Source organism: Lolium perenne, chromosome 2 (genome assembly GCF_019359855.2).
Source record: "Lolium perenne isolate Kyuss_39 chromosome 2, Kyuss_2.0, whole genome shotgun sequence".
In the NCBI taxonomy this organism is placed as follows: domain Eukaryota; kingdom Viridiplantae; phylum Streptophyta; class Magnoliopsida; order Poales; family Poaceae; genus Lolium; species Lolium perenne.
The window spans coordinates 303,801,702-303,827,474 of record NC_067245.2 but is presented as its reverse complement, the minus strand read 5'-3'; the positions used below and the strand labels follow the sequence as shown (position 1 = coordinate 303,827,474).

Genomic DNA, 25,773 nt, shown 5'->3' with positions numbered 1-25,773 from the left:
AGGTCGTTGGGACGTGATTAAAGCCTCTTGTAACCGTTGGAGTGGGATGTATGGAGCAAGTGAGAAATGCCCCTCCAAGTGGTTGCACCATTGATGATTATGTGAGTTCATTGTGCATTGTTCCATTTTTTCCATCAATTATTGCATTTGCTAGTGGTGCATTTCAAATACTTGTGCATTGTTTTGTATATGTAGGATAAAACTGCAATGGAAATATACAAGCAAATGCCATCTTCCAAAGACAAGCTGTTCGTGCTACAACATCGTTGGACATTGCTAGAGAATAGTGAGAAATGAAAGTTGAGAGAGCAAGAAGATCCACCGAAGAGGGGGCATTTGTCCAACTGGATGATGATTATGATGTGCTCTTACGAGGAAGAAAGAAGGGAAGACCCAACGAAAACAAGAAGGCAAAAGATAAGCTCAAGAAGGTTGTCGAGGCATCAAGTTTGAAGGACAAAAATTGATGACATGATGAAATCCAAGGAGATTTGGTGCACAAAACACAGGAGGCAAAATGCTCATGATGGAGAAGAAAAATGAAGAGAAGGAAGCAAGGTGCCAATCACTCTGGCAAGATGATCAGTGCGAGGACGCCATGGAGACAAGGAGAGCGAGTGTCGAGAGAGAGGGCCATGGCAGAGCTCATTGACGAGGAGAATAAGACGATGATGGATCCAAGTACCATGGGCGCCTACACAAGAGAGTGGTGGGAGTTGGAAAGGATGGAAATCCTGGAACGAAGAAGGGAAGCGGGTAGTGCTCGTGCTGCTCCGACCAGTGGTGGTGATGGTGGATGTGATGGCTGATGGCGGTGTTGTTCGTGATGATCTGGTGAGTGGCGATGCCTCCGGTGTGCTTAGCCAGGCTGACGATGCTTGATCTTTGGATCCTTCGATGTGGTGTCGATCATTTTGGCTCGACGAGGAGTGCGACGTGCTTGTTGTTCATTGTGCACATTATCAATCATTTGACTATTTAAACTAGAGAAATTTTGCTACAAAACACTCTTTTTTTTCCAGCGCTGAAACACACCATCTGGTTGTGTCTTTACCAGGTACCATTATAATGTTATGGCAGAGTCTTTCCCTTTTTAACCATACGGTGTGTTATGATAAATTTGCCATAAATTTATAATGATATCAGTCAAAATTACAATTGAACGGCGTGCGAACCTAAGGTATCCTCTAGCAAAGTTTTTCTTAACTATTACCCATTGTCTCCAGTTTTATTTTTAGGTCTCTCATTGTCTCCAATTATCGGAAGTTGTCATGGCAACAAGTTGTTGGAAACTACTTAAAGCCCGCGCGGGCTACGGCCGAATAGACATGGCAAATGTAAACGCTAAACTGAAGGGAAGCCCGCGGGGCGCGGGCCTTTAAAACCTGTTTACCGAGCATCTATCACGTTTTTGAAGGCCGCCTTATAATGGGCCAGTTGCTCTGAAGTCATTCTCTCCCGATCAGGCGTGGTGACATGGCTCGGTCTCACGACGACGGCGGCGATGGCAGGGAGGCAACCGAAGCTCTGAGCGGGGAGGAGGGCCGGCGTGTAGCCTGCGAGACGGGGCAGGGGAAGACGGATAAGAAGAGGAAGAGGATGGGCGCCGAGGCTCCGCCGCCTCCACCTGCCCCATCCCAGGAGGAGCACCGCGCTACCTCCAGCGCCGACGATGGGTTGGATTACGCCAGGGCTATTGTGGACAAGAGTGTGCGCGAGATACTAGCCATCAAGGCAAACAGAGTGCCATCTACTGAACTATGTAAGAAATATCTCCGTTTATCAAAGATCTCCTTTTTATTCTAGTTATATTACGGATTAGTTAATTTTCCTAATCCGCACTAATTCAGGTAGTGGTTTCTATCTTGCACTTGTGTTTATGGACTGGTGCCCTTTCTTAGGGAAGTTTACGAGCTGATACTAGTAGCACTAGATAGCATACATGTACTGCAATTGTGAAATGCTCCAATCTTCGCTAGCTCTCAGCTAATCCTTCAGTTTGTTCCGGGAAATTAAACCTGTCGCTCTAGTTGTTAGTTGTAGATACCACTGGGTATATATATTACTGTATATATGGATATCAATTATGGTACATCCTCTGTATCATTTTTTTTCAGATTATGTTACATGCTCTGATTGAGTAGTAGATAATTAGCAAAAAGATTTTTTTTGTCGGTATGAGTTGACACTTCAGAGCAACTTTGATTTGCTTGTGCAAAGCACCTATAGTAGTCTTGCCGTAGATTCCTAGAGCACCTTCTCATAGGACAAACTGCGTTAGAGACTTAGTTGCTGTTGTAAATTGTAAAACAAAGGTGTAAAAAAAAAAGTAAAACAAAGCGGCTGGAGCTGCTTATGCACCCACTAATGTTGTCTAATGTAGCCCATCAGATCTGCATCTAAAGCTGTTTACCGGCATATCAACACCAGTATCAAGGCCCCTAACCAACAGCTTGTTTTCAAAGGGCAAAAGGGGCACATCTAGTGGCTCATGTGAGTCATAGCACGGCAAAAGTGCCACAACCCCAAGCTCTTAGAGGAGGGGGTGGCCTCTTGCTAACTGCATATCATACATAGATCACTTCTTCTACTTGTTATTCTTAGTTTGTACCGAAGACACTTAACGCCCATGCTTCTTTTTTTTTGCATTATTTGGCCATATTTAGTTTCTCTCACTTCACTGCCGAATTTGACCAGTATGTTCTATATGCCTTTTGTATTCTCTACATATAAATGTTGATGACTTTGCTATGAAGCACCTAGTCAGATAGTCACATATGGAAAGTATCCCTGAAACTTCATGATCTTTTATTTTTACTGCCTGTTACAAACTACTCCCTCCGTTACATAATGTAAGACATTTTGGCGAACTATTGTAGTTTGTCAAAAACGTCTTAGATTATGGAACAGAGTAATATATGCTATTAGACTTTAGTATGGAAAAATAAAGCAAGACTTAAAGCGGTTAATCTACATAATTATGTACTCTAGTTTGACATCAAAGATATGCTATACGTTTCTTGCTGACTAATAGCCATGGTTATAAATTGCTTATTTTTAGTTGAAAGGCTCACTGGGGAACGTGACCATAGTCTGGAGAATACATTTGGTGATTCCGATGATGGCAGCCTTGAGAGTCGCCAAGCTCGTAAAGTTGCATTGTTGGTCTCAAAGTCAATCGCCAGCTTGTCTTCTTATGCAGGTACTTTATAGTATTACTCACTAGCCATCTTTTCCATGGGTTTAAGCTGAACGTAATTAAGGCATCGTTGATAAAAATCAGGTGGGAAGAGGATCCGTGTCTGTTCAGGATTTGCGATGTGTCAGACAGATACTACTGGTACAAGTATGATCTTAACATCAGCAACACTTGTTAGATCTCTGAATGGAGATAATGACCTGATACCTGATGTGAAGGTATTTGGCAACCTCAATCCTTGCCAAACATGTAGGTTTATTCTTATTGTTCGTTCTTGATATTTTTTCTTTTTTGGATGGCTAATTTCAGGTCAAGGTGCTTCTGTCTGATGGGCATATAACTGATGGTCATATCTTTCTTGTGGATTTTCACTATAATGTAGTTGTTGTCAAAGTTGCAGCTGATTTAGCGCTCCTTGAAGCCTTTCATCTGAAAGGCACTACCCACAGTGGAGCTGTATTAGCACTTGGACGTTCATATGAAGGTGGTAAACTCATGTGTTCACGGGGTGAAGTTGTAAACCGAACAAGCATCTTTGGGTGTTCGGAACTCTTGGTATCAAGCTGCAAGATTTCCATGGTACATAACACATCTTACTTAATTTATTCAAACTTAATGTGGTCATTTTCCAATTTTGTTAGAAGAAGAAAAGAGCTTCCCACACAAGAAAACTTTGATTTTTATATCAATCTACTTTTCTATACTACACTGTAAGGCTAATCATAGTGGGGAGTAACATAGAGTAGTAACATGCACATGTTACTAATTTATGTTACTACCTTCATAGTGGGTAGTATCATAGGTGTAGTAACATAGAAGGCCATATTTATTACTTTGGAGAGCCATTTTTTTTTCTTGGAATGTGATGATGGTAACATAGCTAGTTACCACAACGCTCTCTTCAATTAATGACTTGCCATGTCATCAAATTGCTCAGTTGGTATTGCATGTAGTAGTATGTTACTACCAATGTTACTACCACTATGAGTAGTCTAATACTAGGTCATTTCTACTGTGGTTTTTCGGTGTGGCATTATTTTTATCTCACATTTTTGTTGTGAGATAAGTTAGATCATAATTCAGGTAAAAAAAAACACCTTACTCGCAGATGAGGGGATGAATCTGTTGTTTTAATCATGTTGCAAGTAGAGTAGTAGTAGCTAAGGTAGTAGAGTTCAAAACAAACTTGAACTCCATCTCTAGGATAGACGGTTCCTAGGATAGACGGTTCCTGAGTCCTATATAAGGACATGTACTCATCACTTGTAAGATAAGCTATTACGTAAAGAAATAAATCAAGAGCTTCAGCATCACTCGTGTGTGTGCATACACCGTGAAACCTAACAATTGGTATCAGAGCCTCATGGTTCGGGGCCATGGCAAGCGGTGAGTCTGCGGCGAACCCGGCGGATGTGGAGGCGGCGCGTTGTGACGTCGTGCGCACGGCGGCATGGAGGCGCTGCACAGCGGTATGGAGGCTGCGGCGGCCGTGGCGCAGCGGCCTCATACCAGCACTAGAGCACCGGGTTGGGAGACGTCAGGCGATCGTCGAAAAGCCGCGACACCACCACCTCCCTAGCAGCGGCGTGCGTCCGCAACCCCTCCTCCGGCAAACGAGCGACGGCGATCGCCAAGTCGGGGACGGAGCAGGGTGCGACACGGCAGGGGTCGAGGTCGTGGTACAGCGGGAGGTGATCCGCGAGATGACTAACGGCGGAGGCGGCGGTACGAGCCTCGTCTTCCCGATGCTCAAGCGCGGAGACTACACCAACTGGGCCATGGTGATGGAGGTGAACCTGCAGGCGGCATCGCTCTGGGACGCGATCGAGGACGCCGCAGTCTCAGCAAGAGGACAAGCAGGCCTTGGCGGCACTGCTCCGCATCTAGGTTGTACGTGGCCATGGCGGGTGTTCCGGGTGGAGGCTTGAGAGGCAACGACGATGGTGGTGACCAAGGTTTGGTTGCGGCAAGGTCATGTTAGTCGGCTCCGTTCCGGCGTGTCCGAATGTCTTCGTGGTGGTGTCCTCTTGCTGCGAAGTCGAAGCTGCCCTCGGGCGGTGTACGATGACCTTCGAGGGGCAGTCCGGTGAAGGCCTTTTTCGGCACTTATCTTGCGCATCCCCTCTCCGAGGCTCGTCTTCAGAATCGGAGCTGCCGGTCTCTCCTCGAAGAGCCATCTGTTTGGCATAGGCCGACTTGAGCTTCTTAGCTTTTGTGGGTAGCCAGGGTGGCTAGGTGTGCCCGTGGCGGGTGTGCCCAGCTTGTATGTATCCGGTCCACGTCGTGCGTCTGAGCGCGTTGGTGATCTGTTGAAGGCCTGCGGCGTTGTGCGCGTTGGAGCGCGTTGTGCGTGTGGCCGGTATTTGCGGATCAAGCAGCCAAGTGTGCGTCTCAAGATGAAGTGGCAGGAAGAAGTTGCGGCGTTGGTCGCCTTGAACAAGGAGATCCTGGAGACGAGGAAGAAGATGACAAGATTAGGGGGGTGATTGTTAGCCTAAATATAATCTTGTCATGGTGTGACCTGCATACGTAGGTTGAGTGCATGCTATAGTGTGAATAGCACACATAGGTTGTGCGGTTGCTGTGTGTGAGAACAGGGCACATGAGTTGTGTGCAGTTGTCTTCAAGTTGGCTTTGACTAGCAGTCTCCAAGTTGGATTTGACTAGTAGAAGCCAACTAGACATTAGTTGTCTAGGTCGGTTACTTAGCACCAACTTAAAGCCTCTATATAAGGAGAGGCACCCCATATGGAGAGTAAGTTGTAAGCCAAGATGTAGCATATGTTGCTATATAATAGTGAAAGAGCATTTGTTGCTCAAGCAAGTTTCTCCCCTGTTCTCCTTGCTCATGTGTGTGCCCACTAAGAATGAGCTGAGAGATTGAGAGAAGGCTGCACCCAACATTTAGTATGGGTAGGAGCTAACAATTGGTATCAGAGCCGTCGACGTAGACGCCGAGCAGGAGTCGTGAGTCACCCTCTCCACGAGTGTACACGGCATGCTCCGCTCCACTCCACCCGAGATGCATCCAATGCTGATCGGGAAGGGGAGCGCCAAGGCGGCGTGGGAGGCGATCAAGGTGCAGCACCAGGGCAACGATCGTGTCCGCGATTCACGCATGCGGCGGCTCCGTACTGAATTCGAGACGATCGCCTTCAAGGATGGCGAGCGCATCGATGAGTTCGGGTTGCGCATCACGAACCTCGCCGCCACCATGCGCTCCCTCGGGGATACCTGCGATGATGAGAAGATAGTAAGGAAATTCCTCTCTGTCGTCCCAAAACAGTTTGTGCAGATCGCTTTCTCGATGGAGACGATGATGAACCCGGCCACACTCACCGTGGAGGAGGTTGTCGGACACCTTCGGGCCGTCGAGGATCGCCTGAACCCTGAGCAGGACACCACTGCCTCCGGTGGCAACTTGCTGCTGACAGAGAAGCAGTGGGAGGACAGAAGGAGCAAGCAGCGGGGAGGCGACTCTGGCAGGAACGGTGGCGGTGGACAAAAGGGTGGCAAGCCACCGCCCAAGTCCTCGCTATCGCAAGGCTCCAGCAGCAACGCTGACCGCGTAAACTGCCACTATTGTGGCAAGAAGGGGCACTGGAAGCGTGACTGCCGCAAGAAGCAGCGGGACGAAGCTGCTGCGGCGGCGCACCTGATCCAGGACGAGAATGGCGGAAAAGCAGACCCGGAGCTGCACATGGCCACCATCGTCGAGCTCGCATCTCCTGCACCGCTGGTGCAGGCCTCCTCGACATCGACTGATCCACCTGCACTGCCTACGGGGGAGCAGGTGTATCTCAATGAGGAGCGCGCCCGCGTCGTGTTCAGGCGCACGTCGCACGACACTGACGCAGCATGGTACCTCGACACGGGAGCGTCGAACCACATGACCGGCGACGACAGCGTCTTCGCCGAGCTGGACAGGACTGTCTCCGGCAAGGTGCGCTTCGGCGACGGATCGGTTGTCGACATCTGTGGCCGCGGAACCGTCCTCTTCGTCATCAACAACGAGCGACATCACGAGCTGGCCAGCGTGTACTGGATCCCACGGCTCAAGTCGAACATCGTCAGCATTGGGCAGCTAGACGAGCTCGGGTACCCCACCCACGTCGAGCACGGCTACATGGAGGTCCGCGATCGTGCCAAGGTCTTGATCGCCAAGGTGCCAAGGACGACGAACAAACTCTACGTGGCGCAGCTCCAAATCGTGCAGCCAGTGTGTCTGGCGGCGCACGCCAATGACGACGCGTGGCGCTGGCACTCACGCTTCGTCCATCAGAGCTTCGATAGCCTCGAGAAGATGTCGAGGAAGGGAGTGGTGCGCGGTCTCCCCACCATCAGCCATGCCGAGCAGCTTTGCGAAGCCTGCATCGCGGGGAAGCACCGGCGCTCCCCATTTCCTGCAGCAACCAAGTACCGTGCCACGACGCCTCTTGAGCTCGTGCACGGTGACCTCTGCGGTCCAATCTCGCCAGCAACACCGGGAGGGAAGAAGTACTTCCTCTTGCTCGTCGACGACAACAGCCGGTACATGTGGCTGTACCTGCTCAGGTCGAAGGATGAGGCAGCTGCGGCAATTCGGCGTTTCCAGGCCGAGACGGAGAAGGAGACGCAGCGTCCTCTGCGCGTGCTCCGCACTGATCGGGGCGGCGAGTTCACGGCGAACGAGTTCGCCGAGTGGTGCGCAGAGCATGGCGTCCAGCGTCACCTCACTGCCCCCTATTCTCCACAACAGAATGGGGTAGTGGAACGGCGGAACCAGACGATCGTTGGCGCCGTCCGGAGCATGCTCAAGGCGAAATCCGTCCCAGCTAAGTTCTGGGGAGAAGCGGCAGCAACAGCGGTGTTCGTCCTAAACAGATCCTTGACAAGGAGCCTGGAAGGGAAGACACCATTTGAAGCCTGGTATGGCAGAAAACCTAGCGTTCACTTTCTTCGCGTATTCGGCTGCAAGGCATACGCGAAGGAGACGAAACCAGGCTTGAAAAAGCTTGAGGACCGCAGCCGCCCGATGGTGATGCTTGGGTATGAGGAAGGAAGCAAGGCGTATCGCCTATATGACCCGGAGAAGAAGTGCCTCCATGTCTCCCGCGACGTCATCTTCGACGAGGCCGCGAGCTGGGATTGGGGAGAGCACAATGACGGCGCCGCCACTCTCGCAGTGGAGAGTTGGACGATGTCGCAACCAACGACAGCACCGTCGGAGAAACCAGCTGAAGCGGCACCTGCATCAAGCTCTCCTTCGCCGTCACCACAGGTAGCATCGGCTCCAACTGGGCCGCCATTGGTGGGTCGGCCCATCTCTGCGGCATCAGACCAGCCCGTGCGTTTCGTCTCTCCACCAGCAGATGGAGGCATCGAGAATCTGGATGCTGGAGTTGACCCAAGTCTCGCTCGCTACCGCAACATTAGAGACTTCCTCAACCCAGATGAGGAGAATCCAGGGCGGGCGGAGCGCCTCCTCCTCACTCCCACAGGCGAGCCAGCAACGCTCGCCGAGGCCGAAGGAGACGAAGATTGGCGGCTCGCCATGGTCGATGAGCTGCAGTCAATCGAGGAGAACCAGACATGGTCACTTGCTGATCTGCCGCCGGGTCACAAGCCCATCGGATTGAAGTGGATCTTCAAGCTCAAGCGTGACGCCGACGGTCACGTCCTCAAGCACAAGGCCAGGCTCGTCGCGAAGGGATACGTCCAGCGGCTAGGGATTGACTTCGATGAAGTCTTTGCCCCCGTTGCGCGACTGGACTCTGTAAGGCTCCTGATTGCCGTCGCTGCCCAATTCAAGTGGGAGGTCCACCACATGGACGTGAAGACGGCATTCCTCAACGGTGATTTGGGGGAGGAAGTGTATGTGACTCAGCCGCCAGGATTCGTCGACGGCAACAACTCGAGCAAGGTGATGCGCCTCCACAAGGCACTCTACGGTCTCCGTCAGGCCCCGCGCGCATGGAACACCAAGCTCCATGCCGTGCTGGTGTCACTCGGTTTCGTGCGGAGTGCTTCGGAGCATGCCGTGTACACTCGTGGAGAGGGTGACTCACGACTCCTGCTCGGCGTCTACGTCGACGATCTCGTCGTCACAGGAGGGAGCACCACTGCAATCTCAAGCTTCAAGCAGCAGATGTGCAGCAAGTTCAAGATGAGCGACCTGGGCTTGCTCACCCTGTACCTGGGAATCGAGGTATGTCAGGCTCCTGGCCACATCACGCTGAAGCAGAGCGCCTTCGCAGCGAAGGTGCTCGAAAAGGCGGGCATGGCTGACTGCAACGCAGCTCATGTGCCGATGGAGCCAAGGCTGAAGCTCTCGAAGAAGAGCACGAATCCTCCTGTCGACGTCACGCTGTACCGCAGCATTGTCGGCAGTCTGCGTTACCTCGTGCACACGAGGCCGGACATCAGCTTCGCCGTTGGCATGGTGAGCCGCTTCATGGAAGCGCCCACCACGGAGCACCTGAGTGCTGTGAAGCACCTGCTCCGCTACATTGCGGGGACAATCGACACCGGCTGTTCGTTCACCTCCGCGCCAGAAGGTGCACACCTGATCGGCTACAGCGATGCAGATCATGCTGGTGATATCGATGACAGGAAGAGTACTACAGGTACACTCTTCTTCTTCGGAAATTGCCCAGTGTCATGGCAGAGCCAGAAGCAAAGGGTGGTGGCATTGTCATCCTGCGAATCTGAGTACATCGCAGCTGCGACGACGGCGTGTCAAGGTGTTTGGCTCGGCCGTTTGCTCGGCGACTTGCTGGGATCTGCTCCTCTCGTCGCTAATCTGCTCGTGGACAATAAGTCTGCGATCCAACTATGCAAGAATCCAGTGTACCATGACCGTAGCAAGCACATCGACACGCGGTACCACTACATCAGGGACTGCATTGAGGATGGAACTGTCACAGTCGAGTACATCGGCACAGAAGACCAACTCGCAGATATTCTGACCAAGGCACTTGGTCGCGTTCAGTTTCAAAATCTGCGAGAAAGAATTGGCGTCATCAACCTCTACCGCAACTAGATTAGGGGGAGAATTGTTGTTTTAATCATGTTGCAAGTAGAGTAGTAGTAGCTAAGGTAGTAGAGTTCAAAACAAACTTGAACTCCATCTCTAGGATAGACGGTTCCTAGGATAGACGGTTCCTGAGTCCTATATAAGGACATGTACTCATCACTTGTAAGATAAGCTATTACGTAAAGAAATAAATCAAGAGCTTCAGCATCACTCGTGTGTGTGCATACACCGTGAAACCTAACAGAATCTGCTGTGCCACTAATCAAGTGTCACCAACTATCTGTCTCGTTGAATCTGTGCACTAGAATTAGGACACTCAAGTAGCCCTCTGGTCATATTTTCCTCTTCGGCACTTACCAATTGGCTGCATCAATTGGGCCTGGCGGTGCTCTATGCTGTAGGCTTGGGCAGCCAAATGTAGGGAATGACCACTAGAGAGTTAGCAATTTGGGAAAGGTGGAGGTTAGCACCAGAGAGAGCATCCGGCCATCCCTCACTTGGTCATTAACTCATTTCTTGTTTTGCTTGGGTCTACTAGTGAAATGTGTAGAACTGAGCTATCTCATGTAGAGTGCTATTTTGTCTTTGCAAGTTTGCATAGATGTTTTGTTCATTCCCATGATGAAATTACTATATCCAGATAAATCCACTGTTTTCTAACAGAGCACACACAAGCACAAATCAGTAAGGGATGCATAAAACCTGAATTGACTTATCCAAGAAGACTGCAATTTTTTCTTTTATATCTTGACCGCTGTCACAGTTTTTTCCATTGTTGTTTGCCTTTCGGTAGGCTGGTTCTGGAGGACCTCTTGTCAATTACAACGGTCAAGTTCTTGGTATCAATTTTTATGAAAAGAATCAGACATCACACCTTCCAATGCTGATTGTTTCAAGGATCCTGGAACAACACCAGAGCTTTGGGTAAACCATTTTATGTGTGAAAGTTCTTCTCTTCCCTTTTATTATTGGTTTTCCCTTGGAACTCTTATTAGGGAAAATGGACCCCTGATTTTTCTTTGCTTCTTTAGCGTGTTCCTTTCTGCTTTTGTTGAGTACGAGCCAATTAACTAAATAAGATGTTTTATTTGCAGAAAAACAATTAGCCCCTGGCTTGGATTAAAATACACTTCTCTTCAAATGATGCCATTGAGTGTCCTGGAGCGCATATATCAAAAATTCCCAGATGTTGACCAGGGTTTATATATTTCAAAAGTATGAATCTCTTCTATTTATTTATTCTTTTGTGCTTTTTTTACTTTTTGTACGTTAAAAGTTACTCTTAAGAATATCTTTCTTCAAGTTTAACAGTAAACCCATAAGATCGCCTGATGGAATCTTTATCATGAACGTATATTAAATATTGGTTCATACAGGATTCATGATTTACCTCCACATACTGAATTTCAGGTGTTATATCAGATGTTATTTTCCTATACCATAAATTTAATGTCAACATTACTTGATCTAGTTTCTTATCTGGGACCTGGTCCTCACCACATCCTTGGTGGGGATAGTGGTAGAGGCAAGAGCTCCCCTGGTAACTGAATATGAAGTGGGAATAGGAAGGCACTCCTTTTGGGAATTGCCCGCTGCCATCCAGAATAGCTCCGTTGTCAGCCCTAGCCTCACACTGCAGCATGCTGGTTCCTTGAAATAATAATGGTTGTGCATCAACACTCCTCGGGCACCTCTAGATAGACAGCAAACAATATTGGGTCGTTCACATTGGCCTGATTTATTTACTGAGAACGGCATATCAAATCAGTATTGCTCCTTGGCCCATGGGTGGTACTGAAATATGGGATACTTCAACAAGCATTTAGAAGCTTGGAGCGGACTCTTTGTTGCTCATCTAATTAGGATGTATTTATTAATTATTACTAATTTATAGCCCGTGCGTTGCCACATGCCCAATGTTGAATACACAAAAAGTAGTATGAATAACTAAGCATGCGCCTACAATTTTTTTGCTGAACTTCGTCGTACCAAGACCTGTACGATATGCAGTCTAGAAGTTGCATGAATAGTCAGGAAATTAAGGTAAATTATGTAAAGAACATGGAAGAGCTCCAGAAGAGGTTTATGCTATTGACTAAGATTTTAACATAGATGGTGAAATAAAATTGAATTTATCACCCAATTACTTTGTTCACCTCTGTGTTTCATAAATTTTTAAGCTTGACAGCATGGAGTACTTCAGGCTACCTGATGATGTGGCTTAAGGGGATTGTAGGGCCTTTGCTCAGTTATATAAGGGATTCATGCACATCACAGCCCACTTTTATTTGCTATTTTTCTCAGTAGAGTTTCTGTTCACTTAACATGATGTTTGAATGCATCTTTGGAATATTTAATATACTATTTTTGCAATATCCTTGTTGATCCCTCCATTTTTTTTATAATGCATTATATACATGTTTGTATAAAATGGACCAATTAAAATGTCAATCAGGTTGCTGAGGGATCACCTGCTGATGTTTCTGGATTATGTGTCGGTGATGTTCTTGTTAAATGCAGTGAAAGCGTTCTCTCGAGTGCCCCAGAGGTAACTTTTCCCTTTACCTCTTGAGTGATTGTATTTTTTTTGTTTGGCTGTGTATATGCTTTATTGTAATCAATCTATTTACAAAATGCACAAAGCAGTTTGGTGCGATGTTACTGGATGCTTGCAAGGACCATTTGGAAGCCTTTGGAGATTGTGCATGGGAAAACATGATGGTTGAGGTATTTAATATATGTTGTTTATCATGTCTCTTTGAAGTATGCTCTATTTGTCAAAAAACCATCTCTTACTTTTCTAACTATAATAACATCTACTAGGTTGTCATAAAGCGGCAAAGAGATGGCAGCACAGTATCAAAAAGTATTGCTGCAGAGGTGCTGAAAGAGTCCCATTATAACAGGTAAATTCTCTTTTGTTTTATCTCCTGTTTGTTGGTACATAAGTCTAGCCTTGTGCGCTTAATGTAGGTATGAGTTTAGGAGTAGTCTGGTAATTGTTTTTGTACGTTTGTACTTAACGTACCCTTTCACTGCTCATCACTATTGGTACCCTACAAGTGGGAATGCAGATCCTGGAGAGAGCGGCATTTTGGCACCCATGATTATATTCCCCTTTATTTGAAATGCATTCTAAAGTACTTTTGAAATGTTAAAGAATTCATGTGTTCCTCTCCACATTATATATGTGCACAAAGTTGTCTAATGGAAAACCGATTTTTTTTGGCCTGCGTAGAAAGACAAAATTCGGTGCTAGAAAAAGGCTTTTCATGAGACATTTTTTGGTCTATTTACTCATGGCATAAAAAGTATCTTTTTTCCGCAAAACTTTAAGTGCACATATAGAATGCGGAGAATTATGTGCTATTGTTTTCAAAATATATTGAAATTTTGAAATATGTTTTTTTTTGGGTAAATGCATGTTTCCAGGAGCCAAAGTGAATTCCTTGTTTTTCACCATTTTTTGTTTCTAAAAGTTCTTTATATCACACCCATCACACGATATGTTCTGATACGGTCTTCTCTTGTTTGCATCCAGATGGCCTGCCCCGATGCCGAACTACAAGCCTCGCCTGATAAACATCACTTCGTGCAGAGGCGCCTACCCGCGTTAATAAGCCTAGTCTGCTGTTTGACCGATTCGTTTGCTCCTGTAAATTATTGCTCTATCCCTAACAAGTGTAAGCTTTAGTTTAATTTAATTCAAATTTAAACTAAAGCCCTGGCACTTATTATGGATCGGATGTGCATACTTAGGATGTGTTCGTTTTTTGGATGTGATGGAATAGAATGAAACCATTTCATTCCACTATCACGGAACCGTTCCATCCCTGTGTTCGGTTTGGAATTTTTTTTATCATGGAACGGTTCCATTCCTGTGTTCGGTTTTGGAATGGGATGAGAATGGAATGGGTGAGATAGTCACCCGATTAATTATTCTAAACTCGATTAATTATTTACTAAACTTGATTAAGTAGTGCTAAATTTGGTTAATTATTGCTAAACTTGGTTAATTATTGCTAAACTTAATTAATCAGCGTGTGACAGTCACCCGTTCCACCTCATCCGGTCGAATCGGAGGAACCACTTAATTCCGGATCTAGGGAAAATATTCTATTTGGAGGAACCACTTCATTCCATTCCAGTTTGCAACCGAACGCAGGAACGGGCTCTGGATGCGGAACGGTTCCATTCCGTTCCACCCCATTTCCAAACCGAACACCCTTAGGCCTTGTTTACTTCTAGGATATTTATGGGGATGGGAGGGGATTATTTCGTATCCCGGAAAATCCCCACTAGTCCGTTTACTTCTCCGGTTTTGAACGACATAATCCCGAGATATTCCCTCTCATCCCCTCCCATCCCCACATTTTTTGCCTAAATAAAAAACTCTCCATCATACTAGTGTATTTTTGGGGAAGGATATTTGAGGGGATTGGGTGAACACCAAATCCCCTTCCATCCCCATACCCATTGGGAAAAAAATACGAGAGAAGTAAACAAGGCCTTAGTTATTTGTCCGAGTATCTTTGTCGATATCAAAAACCGGTCTTCCATTGTTCCGTCCAACAATCTAAGAAAACCATTCCTGGTTCGTCCATCCGCAATAGCGCTAAAAGACATGGAGAGGAATCCTCGTTGGATGCTAGCTTGGTCAATCTGATCGATATTGAGACATGGAAATAACTTGTGCTTAGAGCATCTCCACTCGCTCCAAATACTGTGTCTGGAGAAGCCGCTTTTTGGTCCGTGCGGGAGTGACGGTGCAGATGCGATTATGGGAAGGTGCTTCACCCCATATGCCTCCATACGCTATTTTTAATGTAATTTAAATATAAAATAACATATGAATTAATATTTCATTACAGGTTTAATGAATTATAGAAATAATTTAACAAGTTCAATATAGTAAACGTTAAATGGTACTACCTCCATCCCGAAGATTAAAGCTTATATTATTTTAAAAAAATCAAATTATGTTAAATTTGATTTACCAAAAATCGTTAACATGCAAAATATAAAATCAATCATTAGATAGATAATAAAACATGCATATTTTCATATAGTATTTATAAAATATGATATTTGTTGATAGATTCTTCTAAAATTTTAATTAAATTTTACTCGGTTTAATTTTCTAAAAAAGATATAAATCTTAAATTTAAGGATGGAGATAGTAAAAATGAAGCCGTCGGACCTTTAAAAATCTGTTTATCGAGCCTTTATCATGTTTTTGAAGGCCGCGGGGCCAGTTGTTGTAAAGTCCTTCCCCCGATCACCGCGCCACACCGCGCCACCGTCCCGCCTCGCCGCACTGTCCACGATCCGCCGCTTCCCCTATCGCTGCGCAGCCTGCTGCTACGCCGTCGTTCCCCCGCCCCACGATCCTCAAAGCCTCTCCAGCTGTTTCTGACATCTCTTGCGGTGGCGACATGCCTCGATCTCACAACGACGGCGGGGAGGCAACCAATGCGCTGCGCGGGGAGGAGGGCCGGCGTGCGGCCTGCGAGACGGGGCTGCGGAAGAAGGATAAGAAGAGGAAGAGGAAGAGCGACAAGGCTCCGCAGCCACATCCACCTGCCCCGTCCCAGGAGAACCGCGCTGCCAGTGTTGCTGTGGCCCAGAGGGTGCGTGAGATAGTTGCCATGAACGCAAAGAGCTTGCCAGCTGACGAGATACGTAAGAATATCTTCGTTTATCAAAGATCTGTTTTTCCCCTTTATTCTAGTAGTATGATTAGTTTATGTTCCTAATCCGCACTTATTCAAGTAGTGCTTTCTAGCTTGCACTCGTTGTCTGGACTGCTGCAATTGTGAAACGTTTCACTCTCCACTAGTTCTCGGCTAATCCTTCAGTTCGTCCCAGGAAATTAAACCAGTCTTTTTTTTGCGGGGAGGAAATTAAACCAGTCGCTCTAGTTGTTAGTTAGTGATATCACTGGGTCTAGTTCTGTATACATGGATATCAATTATGTTACATCCTCTGTTTTTTTTTAGATTATGTTACAAGTTCTGATTTGGTAGATAATTAGCAAAAAGAAAAAAAAAATCGTTGGTATGAGTTGAGACTTCAGGACAACTTTGATTTGATTGTACAAAGAACCTCTGGTAGGCTTGCGGTAGATCCTAGAGTATCTTTTCATAGGATAAACTGCTTTAGAGACTTTGGTTGCTGTTCTAAGATGTGAAACAAGGCCACTGGAGCTGCTTATGCACCCAATAATGTGGCTAAGATAGCCCAGCAGCTCTGCATATAAAGGCTGCTTACCGGCATATCAACACCAGTATCAAGGCCGCTGACCTACAGAGTGCTTTCAAAGGCACAGCAGAGGCACATCTCACGTGAGTCACAGCACGTCGAAAGTGCCTCAGCCCCAAGCTCTTAAAGGAGGGGGTGGCCTCTCGCTAACTGCATACCATACTTAGATCACTTGACGAAACTCGTTATTCTTAATTTTTACCAAAGACACTTAACGCCCATGCTTTGCATTATTTGGCCATATGTAGTTTTCTCACTTTACCGCCAACTGTGATCAGTATGTTCTACAGTATATGCCTTTTGTATTCTCTATGTGTAAATGTTGACGACTTTGCTATGAAGCACACCTGGTCAGATTATAAGTCATATATGGAAAGTGCTCTGCCAAACTTCATGATTTTTTATTGCTGCTGCAGACTACCAAATAGATGCTATAGACTTTAGTTATGAAAAATAAAGCAAGACTTAAAGCGGCTAATCTGCTTAATTATTTACTCTAGTTGGACATCAAACATATGTTTATGTTTCTTGCTAACTAATAGCCATGGTTATAAATTGCTTATTTTAGTTCAAAGGCTCACCGGCGAGCGTGACCATAGTGTGGAGGATACATTTGGCGATTCCGACAATGGCAGCCTGCTTGAGAGTCTCCAGGCTCGTAAAGTTGCATTATTGGTCTCAAACTCAATCGCCAGCTTGTCTTCTTTTGCAGGTACTTCATAGGTTTACTAACTAGCCATCTTTTCCACATTAGGTTTAAACTGAAGCTCACTAAGGTGTTGTTAATAAAATTTAGGTGGCAAGAGGATCCGTGTCTGTTCAGGATTTGTGATGTGTCAGTCAGACAATACTGGTACAAGTATGATCTTAACTTCAGCAACACTTGTTAGATCTCTGAATGGAGATAATAACATGATACCTGATGTGAAGGTAATTGCTGCCCTCAATCCTTGCCAAACATGTAACTTTATTCTTATAGCTTAATCTTGATTTTTTGGATGATTGATTTCAGGTCAAGGTGCTTCTATCTGATGGGCATATAACTGATGGCCATATCTTTCTTGTGGATTTTCACTACAATGTAGTTGTTGTCAAAGTTGCAGCTAATTTAGCGCACCTTGAAGTCTTTCATCTGAAAGGCCCTACCCACAATGGATCTGTGCTAGCACTTGGGCGTGCATATGAAGGTGGTAGTCTCATGTGTTCACGTGGTCAAGTTGTAAACCAAACAAGCATCTTTGGGTGTTCGGAACTCTTTGTGTCAAGCTGCAAGATTTCCATGGTACGAAACAGATCGTACTTAATTTGTTCAAACTTAATGTGGTCATATCATTGTACTTTTGATAGAAGAAGAAAAAAGCTTCTTACACAAGAAAACTTTGATTTTTTTATTGATCTAGTTTTCTAAACTTTGATTTTTTTTGGCGTGGCATGATTCTTCATTTCACATTTTGGTTGTGAGATAAGTTAGCTCACAATTCATGTAGCAGCCACGGTGACAAAAAAATATCTGACTCAGAGAGGAGGGGATGAAACTACTGTGTCACTAATCAAGTGTCGCCAACTATCTGTCTGCTTGAATCTGTGCACTAGAATTAATACACTCAAGTAGCTGCCATCGACTAGCCACCTCTCACACCCCACTGGAAATATTTTCCTCTTAGGCACTCACCAATTGGCTGTATAAATTGGGCCTGGCGGTGCTCTATGCTGTAGGCTTGGGAAGTCAAATGTAGGGAATGGCCACTAGAGAGTTAGCAACCTGGGAAAGGTGAAGGTTGGCATCAAAGTTCTCCTGCATGGTTCGAAAATAATAATAATATAATATTGGCATCTAAAACAGCGGCACACATGTCTTTTCAAATCTCAGTTTGCTATCTAGTAATGCATCTTTTGTGAAGCATGTAAGCAGCACTGACTTGGGATGCATGACTCAGACTCTGGTTTTCAAAATAGTGTTGAAGGAGCAAGTGCGGTTTGGAAGTGCAGCTTTTGAGTTAGTCCAGTTCTCAGCCTCTGATAATAGTTGATTAGTCATTGTTGTTTTGGATCTCTATGAATGGCACCGTTAATATCTTTGAAGGGGAAGCTAGGAATAAACCAGATCTGCATCTATACTTTTATTGTCATCAATCACGTTGTCGAACTGCATCTTCGCCTCTTCCTTGATGTTCATTTTTATCCTCTAATCTTCTTCCTCCACCAAACTATGACAATCTTTTATGTATCCCAAGCACACATGACACATTTGAAGCCATTATCTAGTCTGGCAATTAGTCTAAAATTTTCTTGCATGATTTTGTTTTAGGCCTTTTGTAAGCAATGAAACTTGTGTGTGCACATGTCATATATCATTTATTGTGCTATTTTGTCTTTGCACAGATATTTTGTTCATTCCCGCGATGAAATTACCATATACAGATAAATCCACTCTTTCCTAACACATGCACACAGCAGTAGGGATGAATGAGACCTCAAATGTCTAATCCAAGGAGACTGCAAATTCTTCTTTTATCTCATGGCCATCGTGACAGTTTTTCCATTGTTTTTTGCCTTTTGGTAGGCTGGTTCTGGAGGACCTCTTGTCAATTACAATGGTCAAGTTCTTGGTGTCAATTTTTACGAAAAGAATCAGACATCGCACCTCCCAATGCTGATTGTTTCAAGGATCCTGGAACAGCACCAGAGCTTTGGGTAAACTATTTTATGTGTGACGGTTCTACTGTTTCCTTTTATTATTGGTTTTGCCTTGGCACCTTTATTAGGGAAAATGGCCCCTTGAATTTTCTTTGCTCCTTTAGTGTGTTTCTTTTTTGCTTTTGGTGAGTATGAGCCAACTAACTAAATAAATTTTATTTTGCAGAAAAACAATTAGCCCTTGGCTTGGATTAAAGTACACTTCTCTTCAAACGATGCCACTGGGAGTCCTGGAGCCAATCTATCAGAAATTCCCGGATGTTGACCAGGGTTTATATATTTCAGACGTATGGATCTCTTTATTTATTTACTCTTTTGTGCTTTCTTACTTTTTTTAGGTTAAAAGTTACTCTTAAAAATACGTGTCTTCAAGTTTTGGAGTGAACTTATAGGCATCTCCTAATGGAATCTTTATCTTGAACGCTATAGCCAAGTTCATGATACTGGATATTGGGTTCATACATGATTCATGATTGACCTCCACATACTGAATCTCAGGTGTTATATCAGATGATATGTTCCTATACGATAAATTTAATGTCAACGTTATTTGATCCAGTTTCTTATCTGGGATCCTGCCAAATCCTTGGTGGGGATGCTGGAGGAGGCAACAGCTCCCCTGATAACTAAATAGGAAGTGGGAACAGGAAGGCCCTCCCTTTGGGAATAGCCCTGCCGCCATCCGGAATAGCTCCGTTGCCAGCCCTGGAACCACACAGCAGCATGCTGATGGCTTGAAATTACAATGGTAGTGCATCAACACTCCTCTAGAACCTCTAGACAGACGGCAGTATTCAGTATGGGTCATTCACATTGGCCTGATTTATCTATCTAAAAGTTGGATAGCATTTGATTGATGCTGAGGACGACATGTCAAATCAGTATTGCTCCTTGTCCCATGCATGATACTTAAATATGGGATGCTACAACAAGCATTTATATAAGCTTGAAGCGAATTCTTTGTTGCTCATCTACTTAGGATGTCTTCATTAATTGTTACTAATTTCTAGCCCACACGTTACCGCACACCCAATGTTGAATACACAAAAGTAGTATGAATAACTAAGCACGTGCATACAAGCTTCTTCTGAAGTTTGTCCTACCAAGACCTGCATGATATGCAATCCAGAAGGGTCATGAATAGTAAGGAAACAAAGGGAAAAGAATATGTAAAGAAGATGGAAGAGCTCCAGAAGAGACTTATGCTATTGACTAAGATTTTAGCATAGACCGTTACTCCCTTCCCATTTGTGCTTCATAAAGATGAACTGTTAAGCTTTATGGCGCAAAGTACTTCAGGCTACCATACGATGTGGCTTAAGAGGACAGTAGGGTATTTGTTTAGTTATAAGGGATTCCTGCACATAAGAGCCCACTTTATCTGTCATATTTCTCCGTAGAGTTGACTAACTTGATGTTTGAATGTACCTTTGGCATATTCAATGTACTTATTTCTGCAACATCCTTTATTGATCTCTGAATTTTCGAAAAAATGCAACACATGCAGTATAGTTTATATTTATTTTTGGCCTATTATAACCTTTTCTTTTACTATTTCTCTATTATAAATTTGCTTCAGTAGCATGATTGTATAAACTGGACTATATAATGCCAATCAGGTTGCAGAGGGGTCACCTGCTGATGTTGCTGGATTATGTAACGGTGATGTTCTTGTCAAATGCAATGGAAAAGTTCTATCCAGTGCCCCAGAGGTAACTCCACTATATTGTATTTTTGTTTGGCTGTATACTTCTTTGTGATCAATCTACTTACAAAATGCACGAATCAGTTTGCTGCGATGTTACTGGATGTTTGCAAGGAGCAGTTGGAAGCCTTTGGAGATTGTGCAGGGGAAACCATGGTAGTTCAGGTATTGTTTGTTTTATCATTTCTGTTTGCCGTATGCTCAATTTTTCAAAAAGCCATCTCTTTTTTAACCACAACATCTACTAGATTGTCACAAAGCGGCAAAGAGATGGCAGCACAGTATCAAATAGTATAGCTGCAGAGATGTTGAAAGAGTCCCACTATAACAGGTAAATTCTCTTATCCTATATCCCATGTTTGTTTGTATATAAATGTAGGTGTAGTCTGCTAAATGTACATGTAGTAGTCTGGTAGTTGTATTTGTACGTTTTGCACTTGATGTACTCATTCACCGTTCATCACTTGCGTGGGAATGCGTAGACTTGAAGAGAAGGAGAAATTTCAGAAACTTTTGTTGCCATAATCTGTACATCACATCCATGTTTTCATATAATGTTGTTGTTTGTATCCAGATGGCCTGCCCCGATGCCAAGCTACAAGCCTCGCGTGATAAACATCGGCGTGTAGAGGCGCTTTAATAAGCATACCCTGCTGCTGTTTAATGGATTCGTAAACTGGTGTAAATTACTGCATCACTTGAGATTCTACTTGGTTATTATCCAAGCTACAAGGTTTGCCTGATGAACATCATGCCGTGTAGAGGTGCTAATCTGCATTAATCTGTTGTTTAACGGATTCGTTCGCTCCTGTAATTTATGGCATCGTTTGAGAGGCTACTTGCTAACGTTTTGTCTTCTTCATATTGAAACTCATGTAATACTTTGTTGATTAACCAAGAATCATTGCCTTGTCTAGAAGTTAGGAAGTGCATGCAGCCAAACATCACCGAAACACCTCTCGTACACTTATGTAGCAGCTGGAGGGTGTGCACCAAAGTTTGCCTCTCTCGGATAGTATTGACAGGTTACGGATATATAACAGTAGCTCATAAGCTAACGGCAATCAAAGATGAACGGCATGCTGGAAGTTCTGAACTCTCTTGCCTCCACGGAGGCAGGGACTGCATTTACGAATTGGAGAGAGCATCAAACTTTCGTATGCAGCCATCTGGGGATAGCATCAAACCCTGACTCGATTTATAGGAAACCCTTCCAAAATCCGAACCCTTTCCGGACAGATCAGTCCACGCAGAAAGTTAGTACGTACCACTGATTAACCATACGCCCACGACGATTAAGCCCAAAAAAGGGGCGGCCGCGACTTCCTTGCAAAAAGACAGCTAGCATGTAGTCTGGTAATTGTATTTGTACGTTTTGCACTTAACGCACTCTTTCACCGCTCATCACTCGGTCCTGCAAGTTGGGTATGTGGAGACATGGAGAGAAAATAAGTAATTTTCAGTAACTCTTGTTGCTAAAAGCTAGATTTTTTTTCGATAAAGAGAATATATTAATATCAAAAGATATCAATTACACCTAGCCTATGTAACAATGGAACATCCCTAATGGCAGCACAGATACACACAACCAAAAAAGATAAAAGAAAACTAAGAAACAAAATTCCCGCTATAGTATCGTAGGTCTAGCAACAGTAATACATCCACCCCTTAGAGAATACCTAAAATACAGACTCTCCAAAAGCGATGCCTCCAAGAAGGGAATAGTGCACCAGCACTGTTGTCGCCCGATCAAATATCTTAGGTTTTCACTCTGAAGATAGTCCCCGCTCTCAAAACAATGCCTCCAACAAGGTCATTGCCAGGCACAACCAGTTAAGGCCAGACCTTGGGTTTTCACCCTGAAAGGCAGGACTCTGAACTTCACTTGTGCTGCCGTCCCCACTTTCATACCATTGCTGCAAATCCCGGAACACCAAAGCAAGTTCCTCAACATCGCGGAGACTTGAACCTTCTTTAGCTAATCCCCCAATCCCGCCTTCATGAAATTCTTTGCTTCTGACTTCACCATGGACCAAAAGTCTCTTGATGTCAACACAGAACAGAGCTTCGCGCCACTCCCTCCGGAACCAAACGGTCGGAATAAAAGCATGGGTGCGCGCGACCGAATACCACCCAATCCTGTGAACTTCAGGCAAAAGACGCACTATTCCATTCGCTATCGGAGCCTTCCATAACTCATCACTCTGGCTAGATGAAGAAAGATCGGCATCCGGAACGTCTTCATCTTCGCGAAAGAAGAACCCTTGGACCACCACCATTAAAGTCGGAATGGCCGGCCCCCACGCTGCCACCATGGCTGGGATCCACGGTCCATATTCCTCCAACCCGGCCAATGGAGGTCAGCAGCGATCCCGCTGCCGCCCTTTCCCTACCGATTTCCGCCACACCACCGCGTCTCCCGCCATGACTTGCTCGACGGACAAAGTTAGAACCGGTTCCCCACACAACTCCTCAAGCTCGGGCATGACATGTAGCACCGGAGCCATGACCGTCGACCTAGCCCTTCCCCTAGGAGAGAAGCAACCGTAAAGACCTGCTCCATTCCTGTCTATGGAGACACCATCAGGCACAACCAAAGGGCGCAACTCAAGAGTGGTCTGTAACATGAGCATGCCCAGTGTAACCACTGCTCTCTCCAAGAAGATCTCAACCCGCAACAAGCATCTATGCATGGAACCAACGACTTCGTGTAGGGGCTGGATCACCTCCTTCAGCGGAGAGGAAGCCAAATCTTGCACCTTGGATCGCAGTACAATGACCTTTGGTGTGTCATCAAGGCTTGACAACAAAATGAGCGGGCGCATGCTTTGAGGCAATCACACACCCCATGACCATTCTAAAGGCAGTGAGAACACCTAAAGGGATACCCGCAATTCATCGTGTGGTGACCAGGAGCGAGGCATCTGCAACAACGACCATGGAGCTATGCCAGAATGGGATAGGGAGCGAAGCCGGTGCGGCTGGTGCCGAACCACACCACAACAACACTTCATACCAACCTCCGGCCACCTCGACCTCACGCACCACACTCATCTTGCAGGAGCTGATAGCCTTGGAGGCATCACGTAGTGTTTGTGGAGCCAACTCTTCCTCTTCTTCATCGTTAGCTGCGGAGCTCCACAAGCTAGGCCGTCGCGTGCCCGCAAGCATCACATCATGAGAGATGTAAGCGCCCAAAAATTTCTCCTCGCTAGAGGCGATGCTACCTAGGGAAGCCAACAACGGCTTTGGGGCTAGCACGAGCTCGGTGAAAGAACATTTCCCGCCCTTTTGGGTTTTGTGTGTTTGATGTCAACACTAGTTATATTTTTATGTGTGTTGATGTAGACAGGTACAAGATCTCAAGATATATACTTGGCTGATGATTTGGACAGACAAAAATGAAGCTATGCTGGTTTTTCTCATCTGGCGGAAGTTCCGGCCACAGCCGGCGGAACTTCCGCCCAGGGACGGAAGGTCCGGCCACAGCCAGCGGAACTTCTGCCCAGATTCTCCCCGCAGAGGCTTCTCAGCACCTTTCTTATTGCAGGTTTTATTCTCTAGCCGGAAGTTCCGGTGAAGCTGGCCGGAAGTTCCGGTCAAGCGGAACTTCCGCCTAACTTCCGGACAAGTTCCGAAAGTCGGCGATTTGTGGCTCAGTATGTCCAGTATGGTTTTTCTGGAATTCCGGAACTTGGCCGGAACTTGGCCGGAACTTCCGGTCACCGGAAGTTCCGCCCCCCTATCTTTTCTGACAAGGTCGTCTGATGAAGAATCTTCCAGGCGGAAGTTCCGGCACTCCTGGCCGGTACTTCCGGTGCCAGCCGGAACTTCCGGCCCTCCTGGCCGGAACTTCCGGTGTTACGAGAAATAGTTCAAACGGTCAGATCTGAGAGCTCCAATCATATAAATAGCTCTCTTCTCCAAAGGGACAAGTTGCTCAATCATTGCAAGAAATATCTGCCAAGCTTCACCACCATTAGAGCCACCTCAAGAACACAAGATTTACAAGATCTCCTTCCTCCCCCAACCAAAGCTCTTGATCTTTGGAGATTCGAAGGAGAAGACACCGATCTACATCCTCACCGAAGCGTTTTTCATTTCCCCCTCATTTGTCTGAGGGATCTCATGCTAGTGTTCCTATTTGGTTCCCTAGTTGATTTGTGTTGATGTGTTGTTGTTGATTGTTGTATTGTTACAGATTTAGGAGCCTCCAATTCAGTTGTGGATGTGTGCCCCAAGAACCTTGTAAAGGCCCGGTTTCCGCCTCGAGGAAATACCTTAGTGGAAGTGGGCTAGGCCTTCGTGGCGTTGCTCACAGGAGATCTGAGTGAAGCCTTCGTGGCTGTTGGTTTGGCTTGCGTAGCAACCACACTCCTCCAAACGTAGACGTACCTTCTTGCAAAGGAAGGGAACTACGGGAATCATCTCCGTGTCATCGCGTGCTCCACTCTCGGTTACCTCTATCCTATTCTATCTCCTATATATTGCATAGCTATATCTTGCTTAGTTGACAACCTTGTCATATAGGGAAATTCACTTAGTTGCATATCTAGAGAATTTACCTTTGTGTCAAGCCTAAATTGAAAAAGAACTAAAAATTGGTTAGCACCTATTCACCCCCCCCTCTAGGTGCGGCATACGATCCTTTCAATTGGTATCAGAGCCTCGGCTCTTATTTCGGGCTTAACCGCCTAAGAGTATGCCGGACGATGGGCCTGCGGAAGAGGCCGCTAAGATGGTCACCATGGAGGACATCAATTCATTGAGATCCTCCATGGAAGCTCAAATGGAAAGCATGAGAAAAATGATTTCCGAGCTTTTGACTCCGGTCCTTCCTAGGGCTCCCGCCGTAGAGGTAAAAGACACGGGTGTGTTAGAAGAGGGAGGTGTTTC

At 45.6% G+C, this 25,773-nt stretch overlaps 2 protein-coding genes across 2 annotated transcripts; both read left to right on the top strand.

Moving 5' to 3' along the window:
* Window positions 1-1,428: 1,428 nt before the first annotated feature.
* On the top strand, window positions 1,429-13,953 carry LOC127336996 (uncharacterized). Its single transcript, XM_051363857.2, has 10 exons — window positions 1,429-1,762; window positions 3,062-3,202; window positions 3,284-3,417; window positions 3,509-3,778; window positions 11,008-11,138; window positions 11,309-11,429; window positions 12,670-12,762; window positions 12,861-12,941; window positions 13,038-13,120; window positions 13,756-13,953. The coding sequence occupies exons 1-10, from the start codon at window positions 1,477-1,479 to the stop codon at window positions 13,829-13,831; spliced, it is 1,416 nt and encodes a 471-aa protein (XP_051219817.1). The 5' UTR covers window positions 1,429-1,476; the 3' UTR covers window positions 13,832-13,953.
* A 1,696-nt stretch (window positions 13,954-15,649) lies between these two features.
* LOC139830075 (uncharacterized) lies at window positions 15,650-21,771 on the top strand. The gene is made up of 10 exons (XM_071825751.1): window positions 15,650-15,896; window positions 17,044-17,187; window positions 17,272-17,405; window positions 17,488-17,757; window positions 19,039-19,169; window positions 19,339-19,459; window positions 20,792-20,884; window positions 20,962-21,042; window positions 21,126-21,208; window positions 21,452-21,771. Exons 1-10 carry the CDS (start codon window positions 15,650-15,652, stop codon window positions 21,504-21,506), a joined length of 1,359 nt encoding a protein of 452 aa, XP_071681852.1. The 3' UTR covers window positions 21,507-21,771.
* Window positions 21,772-25,773: the final 4,002 nt, after the last annotated feature.